Below are 10,000 nucleotides of genomic sequence, written 5' to 3' on the forward strand. Positions count from 1 at the left end.
ATTGCCACAACCTCTGCTATGGGTGGCATCAGCCATGTAAGTAGATGTCATATTTTATAGCTTTAGAAATTAAAAATCATATGTTTTATGCGGTGCAATTGTTTGGCTGTATTGTGAAAATATTGTTGTATGGTAACCAGTGTGGCTTTAATTATGAATATAACTTTTCTGTCAACTTTTTTGTTTATGATATAAAGTATCATCATCTTGTTTAATTAATTTAAGCTGTATTGTGGCATGAATTGATTTTACTACTATAGTAAATGATATGACATGATTAAAGTACCTCTTGATCAAGAGTGAACTGTAGTCATCATGGTTTAGAAGGCCAGACTGACTGACTGAGGAATTAATTATGCAGTTAAATTTCTGGAATAAAACACATTGAAATCAGGTGGTGCTGGTAATAGTTGCATAAATCTATATAACTGAAAGGACGACTGACAAGTTCAAGTGCTTTCTACATGTGTATAAACAAACACATATGCACATATGCCCGCAAGCACCCGCACGTACTCACATACATACATAGTACATTATGTTTTTAGAAGGTACAGTATTTTCACGGTACACAGTTTACATTCATTGTACTCATAGAGTAGTACAGGTAGATTGTGTATGCATAACCTACCTGTGACTTTGTCTGACCTTCCTCTCTGACCCAACAGCTTTGTGCTTTTTAGACTAGTAGTAATGTTTGAGTAACTCATTCAGATCCTGATGTGTTACTTGCTTTAGTGTGGTATTATCCTTCTCACACGTATTTGTTAGATGTATGCCTGATGTTTATTTCATCCATCTTTTCATTATCCACAAATCTACAGTCCCTTCAACCATTTTTTCCTCTCCATTCATTCAGTCTTCTATTTCTTTTTCATTTCATTCTTTCCGTTCCTCTTGCTGACAAGTCTTATCCCATCACTTGTTAAGAGTCCTTGATCCCCCCCAGATACCGTTAAAACGTGCTATATCCAGCGAAAGCGGATTCAATTTCTCCGTAAGTACCCCCCCTATGTCCCAGTGTGTGTCCTCCCCATGTCTGTCGTTCTTGTGTCTGTGCCCCTGGTCCTTGGCCTCCTATAAACCTCTTTATAGCTTTGTTTGGACAGTTGCTGGTCAAATAGTTTATTTTGGAGTTGGTGATTATCAAATTTTCTACTCCATGCAGCATCCTCCTTAGCTTGTTATCTACTTTTTTTGTGACATGTTTCCAAACATAGCTTACATGTTAATTTATCTCAATAGAGATTGTGTGTTTTACCATGTACTCTGTCCTTGTGAAATTTCCTGATCTATTCCTGCTTCTTCTCTTTTTTCTACTCATTGTTCTTGCTTGCTATGGATTTAACAACAAAGCTAGGTTTTTGTGTACTTGTTTTGTTCTATAAACGGTTCTCTTCTTTTTTTTCTTTCCCTGTCAGTTTTTTAACTTTTATTGACTCTATGCCTAAGTCTTTCTCTTCTGTTTATCTTTAAATGTGTAAACTTTCTTTACATTTCATTAACCATTTTTTGTATCTGTTTTAGTTAATCAAATCTTTCATTATGTGTATTAATGATTTGTTTCCATTATTGTAAGTTCACTATCTATTTGATAATGTTCATATCATTTTCACACATTTCAAGAATTTTTTGTACTACTTTTATTTTTAAAGTTCTTCCATTTTTTATTATTTCACTCTTTGTTTTTATAACCTTTGCAAGGGAAAGAGGAGTTACTCCATGCTTATATTGCACAGCTTGATAGTAAGAGGGTTATTGCTAAAGGAAATGTTTAGAATTTATAGTAATATGAATACATTTTTGCAACCGTATCTATATCAAATTTGCTCTTGTATTGAACAGGATAAAGGACTTTTGTGTAAGTAATTGAATTATTCATTGCCCAATGAACTGATATTAGTGAAATGTTGTTAAATTTATTCCTGTTGATAATCAAGTGACAAATGATTTAGTGTGAAAGACATTTGTTTTACTGAACAGCCAAGAAATTACATGTACCAGTATGATATTTTTTAAAAACTTTTTTTGTGGAAAATGTGTTATCAGATTAATTTTTAGTCATGATTAAAGTAGTCTGTATTTTGTCAATTGAAAGTCATAGCATTAAGTAATATTGAAGTAAGGTCATCAGCCAAATACTTTATTTATTCTTGTCTGCCATGCTTTATTCTAGCCTATGAATATAGTCATTACATTAGCCCTTTTATTAAGATACCATTACTATCATCATTCTTGTCTTCTGCACTTACACCATTTACTTACATAAACATATCAGCTGTTTTTCAGTACAAGAAATCATCTCTCCTAATCCATTTTTTACTTGTGGAGCAATATGTTACCCAATATTTTATGGCCTAAGGCTCTTTTGTAAACCTCCTTATTATTGCATCCTTCCTCTCAACAGATTCCTGCTAATCGTCGTATGTCATCAGAGAGCGGCCTTAGTTCCTCCCAAAACCTAAGACGTAATAACAGCAAGAGCAGCAGGCGAACTCTCAGGCCTTCGGATTCTGTTGCTTCCAGTATAGGCTCTAATCTCAATAGGGTTGGTGGTGCTCAGGATCTTACAAAGGTATGTGATAATGAGGAATGTGGATGGTTCATTTGTAGTGCGTTTAGTCCGTTGCATGTATATATATATATATACATGTGAAATTATGATATATAGATATATTTTATTGTGTAATTATGATATATATATATATTTTATTGTGAAATTATGATATATAGATATATTTTATTGTTAATCTTCACATGTGTTTTCTTCTTTTGCAGGTGTTATTAACGGATGACTACTTTAGTGATATAAATCCAAGATCAATGCGAAGGTTGATGAATGTTGTGTACATTACTGGCAGGTAAGGAAACATCTACCTTATTTGAATAGTATGGATATTTAACACTAAAAACTAGTAACTAGAACATAAACAGATATTTACCTGATCATTGTGTCTTATATGTTATTCCCTACTATAAAGTTGTGATATGAATCACTTTGGATTTGAAATTTGTCTGATGCAATGTAATCACCAAATATCAGAGACATTTACTTTCTTAAGGTTATTTATTATTTACATTATTGAAGCATGATGATTAAATAATAGATGATCAAGCATATTTCATACACTGAAGAAAATATTGTATTACATTTCATAAGGCAGTGTATATATTACACTTATTTATGTGATTACATCAATTTTATGTATGTTCTTTCATCTGTACTTTATTCCTCAGGTTGTTAAAGGCATTCCACATAGATTTCAACTGGTATCACTTAGCTTCATGGATTAACATTACTGAACAGTGGCCATACCGTGCTTCGTGGCTCATCCTGTTCTATGAGGCCAATGAGGACACCTTAGATGATAAGTCTTCACTCAAGGATCTCTTTGAGAAGTAAGTTTATTGTGATATTGGCAACTTATCCCATTTTTGAAAAGCCAATAAAAGTGTGTATTTTTGTCATTTGTTAAAAATAATTTAAGCCTGAAGGATGTATTAACAATGTGTCAATGTGTTCCTGTTACAGAATCAAGAACCAGGTTCCAAATTCCAAGGAAGTGGAGCCTCTCTTGGAGATGGACAAAGAGGAAAAGAAATTCGAAATCTTTCTCTCTATGCACAAAAGTTCCTTACATGTATCAGACCTCAAAGTCTTCCTTCCATTCACCATTAACCTGGATCCATTTATTAGAAAGGTATGACTTAACATTTAACATGTCCATGTATTATTACTATTATTATTGTTATTATCATTTGTATAAATTTTGTCTATCGCTTTTATCACCTACAGGAACCTCCAAAACATTATCCTTTATATTTTATTTACCTTATTCCTTTATATTAATCTCTATTTGGCCCCCCAGGTAATCAAAGAGGACCAGCCACAATTTGACGACATGGGTCCGCAATTCACCGCTAACCCTACCAGTCCTTGGTCCTTCCAACAGTACGACCCACAGAGCAAAGCTACCACAGCTCCAAGAAGACCAGTAAGAGCCTTATTGTTTTACTAGTTATAAGATTCCTCATGGATTGTTATTGTTGTCTTAATAAATAGTACATGCATTTAGATGCTACATTTTAAATTATTTTGGATATTGTATTCTTTCCAATGTAAAGTTATGTATTTTCTTACAACAAATTTTGATAAATGCATTGGTTTCAACAGGTAAGAGGCAACCAGAAGAACTCTACAGCCACCATGCCACCCATGAATCCACTTATGTGGGGTTATGGTCCACCATTCCTTCCTTCTATCCAGTCAGCTCCTTCAGTCGATTTCAACCCTGTGCCCATGAATATGAATACTGCTTCAAATACTGCAAGTTTGCCAGTAAGTTCAGATCTTTTCAATTTGGTCTGATTTCAAGTATTAGCCTGAATATATATTTTACAACAATGTTTGTAAAAAAAGTTGTGAATGCAGTATTGTGTTATTTGTTGTGTTGATTATTCTGAAGTGGTAAGTTGATGTGTAGAAGGTAGTTATTAATACAGAATGGAAGAAAATTATATTGTAGGTTCTGTAATTACTATATTCTGTTGTTCTTTTTCTTTTCTCTTTTATATTTCTTGTTTACTAATTGAAGATCTTTTCTCCAGCCTGAAGCTGCAGATAAGAAGCTCTCTACCTTGTCAATTGAAGGTTTGTTTGAGATATTCAGCAAGGTTGAAGGTGTGTCCACAGGCATGCTGCCAAGCTACAAGGAAAGATTAATTGAGCATAATATTAATGGGAAGGTTCTGCTGCACTGTGATCTGGATGACCTAAAGAAGGTAAGTAAGATATCCTATACAAATTTGGGTTTCCAATTAATAATGCTGTAGGATTTGTAGATGTTAAGAAGTAATGAAACAGATATGATTTATAGTTAAGAAAAAAAAAGAGAAAAACAGAGGGTTAAAAAATCAGATTGAGAATTTGTACTAAGAAATAATGATGCAGAAATCTGAATTCCGGGTTTTTAAGACAAAGAAAAAAAAAATGAACAAAATCTTATTGTTAAATTCAATCTTGTTTTAGGTTTTGCACATGAATTTTGGAGACTGGGAGTTATTCCGTGTACTGGTGCTTGGCTTGAGGGAGCGTGAAGCAGACGAGGAGTTTATTGCCAAGAATGTCAGATTCGCTGATACACACATCCAACGGAATGATTCTCAGGACCTAGAGGACACCGCGGCTCCAAGTAGTCTCTTGAGCACTTCGAGTGGTGAAGGTTCTCTCGTGCGAAGGGGTAATGTCACCCAGCTCTAGCCCTTTGTGCTGTCTGTGTTGGGTAGTGTAATCACCTTTAACATAAGCATCACCAAACTCATTTCACGAGCGTTGATTGTTTACCAGTGGTACTAACTGGCTCCACTTCTTTGCTATTTTTTTGTTGGTATCTTGTACAGTGTTGCCAATTGCCTTGTTTTTTGTGTGTGAGCATCTCTGTTATGTTTACTTCACTGTCTGCACTAGCACTCTGCAGTTCACTATGACATTCCAGTATTTACAAAAGAAAAAAAAGAAAAAAAGAAAAAAGAATAATCTTATTGAACATACCTTTAAACTGTTTCCATTTCATGCTCTGATATTTATCTCTTGAAGGTTTGTTACCAATTAATTGATTGATTTCCCACTTTAAATCTAACCACATATTCAAAGCAACTCATAGTAAATTATGGAAACATTTTGTTAATTGTTATATCAGTTTATCAGAATTTTTAGTTGTTGTGCTTCTCTAGCTTGTGAAAATGATTAGCCTTACACTTCTTGAGTCAGTCTACGATGCATTCATAAGGGAAGTTCTATTTAAGTGTAAATGAAAAGTGTGAAAGAGCACATGTGCCTCAGCTTGTGATACTTCATTTAGAGAATAGGCTATGGGAGTTCTATAGTTCCTTCAGAATTTTAAACTTAAAACAGTAGCTTAAGATTAAAGTGAAGTCAACATGATATTTATATCATCATATCACCTTGCGGACTATTTTGGTGATTCATCTGTATATTTACCCCTTTCTTCTCTATGTCTGTAATATACATATATAATGTATTTCCTCTCTCTGTCTGTATATATATATATATATGTAGATAGATACCTTGGTAGACATGCTCATTACCTTTTTGTATGACTTCATTTCCGTCTTGTACAGTATGTTTTAAGATGTTTTGTCTGTTCAACCAAACGCCCAGAAGCTCAATTATTTGAGAACAAACGGAAAGTATTATGAAGTCCAAATGAATAATATATAGCATTTGCTTTGGGTATTATATCTATTACTGGAAGAAAAACTGTAGTCAGATCTACAATATTTTCTAGTCCTGCTCTAAGTGTACAGTAGTCTTCCTGTAGATAGGCTTGTCTTCCTTTTACATGTATATGCATATTTTTCTACTTTATATATACACACACTCATGTGATTATTATTCTTATGATCTTTTCTTACTCTACTCTAAAGAATTGAGTTGTAGTTTTCCCTGTTATCTGTAATTACAAAATAAAGGGACCTAAATGCTTCCTTCTTTTCCATTGCCCTGGAGACCTCTGCACTGAGCAACCTTTTTTCTGTTGGCAGGTAGATTATGCACGGGACTGGTAACCTCAGCTTAACTAGCTAACTGTCACTGATACTGATCATTAACCATTCATAACTCACTATTAACTATTTGTATTATAGTTACTTACCTAATAATATCTAACATTATTGTTGTTCTGTTTGTATATAAGGTTGTGGATATAAGTGTGCCAATATGATTCTTAGTTAGAAAGTAAGAGAGAGGACATAGTTCTCTCATGAGGATGAGATATGTTCTGTTTTACTGTGGAAGGAAATACTGATTTTTAGACCTGTGACCTGTGACACCTGACTCGCATTAACTTGTAGAATCTTTTTATTTCACATGTTTAGATTGAATATTATGTTAAGTAAGGTTCTCCTTCTGCTGATAATGTACAGATAACCATTTTTTGGGATTAGTTGTGGGTTATCATTTACATTAGTGTTGTGACTGATTTTGACTTTTTCTGACCTCGCGTGACTTCCCTTTAGGGTCAAGTCGGGCGTCATCCACCATCAGCAGTAGCAAGGACAGAGAAGATCTCCATGGATCAGTACGAAAAGTTACAAAACAAAATCTCCTAGCAAAGCAGGTACGTAACGTCGACGTAGTCACCCCTACACAAGGCTGCTACTGCTCCATTTCATCAACCAAGCGTTGTGTACACTGCTTATTTCCTTCAAAGTTATCTGAGAAAGTAGATCAAATTCAGCTGGGAGCTTCTCCACCCGGTGTTAGAGACGAAAAAGATTTCAAGGGCCAAGTAGGTCAAAGTGATGCATTTTTATATTAGAAAAGTCTCTTATTAGTTCCTGTTATGGACCTTTTCCTACCTATAATTAGAGTTAATTTCCTAATTTTATAGTGTTGTTTTGGAAGTAACATTCCTGACCTCAGTATTATCTATTATGTTAATATTATTCTGTTGATTAATGACAGGGAATGGAGCAGCTCCCTAGTTTTATAGGATACACTGTTTTATTACTCAGTTATTTTGTTTTGTTTTTTTGTAGTTATTTGTCTTCATATATTGAAATAATAGTACTGTTTGGTAGAATTTTAGTATTGTTTTCTTGTTAAGTAAACTTTTTTTATAAGTGCACCATTTTGTAGTTCCATTCTATATTTAATTCCTTGTTGAATTTGCAGCATTTATGGACAAACATCATTACTCAAGTAATGAAAAAAACAACTAAAACAATCAATATGAAATATTATAAATTTATTTACTTTTCTCTTAATCATTTTTTTTTCCTCTGAAAATTACATATGCTGCATATTCAGACAGGTCTTAAGATATTACTGAAAGTTGCTTTTGGCTAGCAAGCATTGTAGATTGCAAAGAGACTGGCAATTTATCTTTGTAAAGGGTTGACTGAATGCTTTTTTTTCACCCATCCTGTCTATCATAAATAGGATGTAAAAGGTTTTGATGCTTTCTATGTTTTTCAGTATTGTCAATATTTTCACTCCTTTGTTCTCCTGCATAGTTTGCTTCTATTCCACTTACTTGGATCAGATTTGAAAATATTAATTTGGTTCAGTATGTGAAATATATCCTTCCCCAATGGCTATATTATTTTGCTATTGCTTTTTTCATTGTCCCAATTCACTCTTGCACCATAATGAAAGTGACCTTATGAATCCAGTCCAGCTTTAGTATGATAAGTAATGGGAAAAGAATAAGAAGTCTCAGTGAGAAATGTACCTTTGAGAAAATTTTATGTTCCATAATGCGGATGCGCAGATGTGACATTGCCTATTGGTATTTTGGTGAGGAGTGAGACTTCTGAAGCCGCTAAGGATGCCTGTAAGCGGGGCATTGTTGCATGTGTTTTCTTGCATGGTTTGTTAAGAGCAGATGCTTGTATATATTTTTGACCAAATGTAGGGGCAGATGCTTTATGTTTGTTTGTTTTTGATTAATTCAAAAGGTGGTTGAATTAATTTACAAAATGGTAAGTTGCAAAGTGTTCATCACATGAATATGCAATGACTACATGTATACATATTGTACTGATGAATCTGACCATTCTAAAGACCGGCTAAAAAATACACTATAAGCAAAAAGAAGTTTATTGGAAGATGTATGGTGAGCTTTTCTGACACTTTACCAACATGGCAGAGTGTTTTGCTGTTCATTTTAGAGACTGCATGTGTGGCTTGAAATATTGAGGAAGAGACCTGAATATTATTGATGGTGGTGGTGGTGGTGGTGTGGTCTAACAGAGCTCTGAAATTTTCCCCTCAACTTGAGCAAGTAAAAATATAATCCTCCTAAAACTGCAGCACAAAAGTACCAGTATTTCTAAGAGAGTAGTTATCTGGAAGGTTTTTCATTGGAGATTAGCACAGCATGTCCCTGAACACAAGCTTTCTTGGTGATGGGTTTGAGGAAGAAACATAAAACATACACAACTCAAGGGTTTGTTAAACTGGATTTGTAGGCATCGCTCAATGAGGCGTACCAGGCATCCGACACTGAAGAAGATCAGCAATTTACACCAGTCAAAGAGAAGCAGCTGTGGGTCTAACAACGGCAGCTGTGACAAGATGAACATCAACACCGGGAGTGGGTCTAACAACCAGAAGCTCTGCTTCAAATGTGTGTTCATGTTTGAAAGTGGTTGTGGTACAAGTGTGAAAAGCTGTATGAGTAGATTCGACTGCGACAAAACTTCCCAACAAGACGGTACATTACGAGAGACGTCTCAACTGAATCACTAGTCTTGATCTCAATGTACAGTTCACAAGTTAATTACTATATATGTTGTGGTGTTCCATCCCTGTGATGGTGAGCGGACGAGGAGTCAGTCAGGAGGCCAGTGAGCTCTACCCCTCCCTTGGACTCCTTCTGAGATCCTGCGGGCCACTTGGGTCCCATGAAGTCTACACTCGAGGTGCGACTGGGCTCGGCGTAGGACCAGCTGTCATCGTAGTGGATTGTTTTCTGTTGGATTCCTTTTCAATTCCAAATGTTACGTTCACAAAGATGATGGAAGCATCATATTGATAATGTGATAATGAATTTTATTTACAAAACCTTTTTATGTGTGATTGCATAATGTGCATGGAATCACTGTTGAAGTCTAAATGCTGTATCAATCATGTGATTATAATTTTTTTCTTTTTGAATAAGTTCACAAGAAGTCTTTCCTGATAAGTGTTTCTGTATTTGTATTTTGTACGTAAAGCATTGTTTGTACCAACTTGTCTGTTGTTACCAATTGTTACCATAATTTTATTCACAACACCTGTGATATTTTATGTAATTATATAATTTCATACTTTCTCATTATGATTAATATATATTATTTGACTATTATTCCTTTTTATACTTTGAATTTTTATCCTATTGTTTAGTTTTAGTCATTGAGAATAATGCCAGCAATTGAAAATAAAACATTATATTGAGTTTGTTTTCCTCCAGACTATGTCCCTTATATATTGAAA

At 34.4% G+C, this 10,000-nt stretch overlaps 1 protein-coding gene across 19 annotated transcripts in view; it reads left to right on the top strand.

The window, feature by feature from the left end:
- The window catches only part of Arms (Ankyrin repeat-rich membrane spanning), a 332,713-nt gene that overhangs the window by 304,692 nt on the left and 18,021 nt on the right, over positions 1-10,000 (top strand). For 10 of the 19 annotated variants that reach the window (XR_015192190.1, XR_015192192.1, XM_043012551.2 and 7 more), the window contains exons 17-27: positions 1-36; positions 950-997; positions 2,408-2,575; positions 2,779-2,861; positions 3,238-3,399; positions 3,533-3,701; positions 3,870-3,995; positions 4,175-4,339; positions 4,609-4,782; positions 5,030-5,240; positions 7,039-7,139. The exon at positions 1-36 is cut by the window's left edge and continues 66 nt beyond it. Coding sequence is in view for 16 of the 19 variants with exons in the window: in XM_043012551.2 (XP_042868485.2) it covers positions 1-36; positions 950-997; positions 2,408-2,575; positions 2,779-2,861; positions 3,238-3,399; positions 3,533-3,701; positions 3,870-3,995; positions 4,175-4,339; positions 4,609-4,782; positions 5,030-5,240; positions 7,039-7,139 (1,443 nt within the window). In the remaining 3 variants the exon portion in view is untranslated. Of the gene's footprint in view, positions 37-949; positions 998-2,407; positions 2,576-2,778; positions 2,862-3,237; positions 3,400-3,532; positions 3,702-3,869; positions 3,996-4,174; positions 4,340-4,608; positions 4,783-5,029; positions 5,241-7,038; positions 7,140-8,994 lie in introns of all 19 variants that reach the window. The other 9 variants (XR_015192191.1, XM_086550874.1, XM_086550878.1 and 6 more) reach the window with 3 other exon arrangements.

The sequence above is a fragment of the Penaeus japonicus genome, unplaced genomic scaffold (assembly GCF_977035675.1).
Source record: "Penaeus japonicus unplaced genomic scaffold, GWHDUDI00000001_assembly GWHDUDI00000024, whole genome shotgun sequence".
Taxonomy (NCBI): domain Eukaryota; kingdom Metazoa; phylum Arthropoda; class Malacostraca; order Decapoda; family Penaeidae; genus Penaeus; species Penaeus japonicus.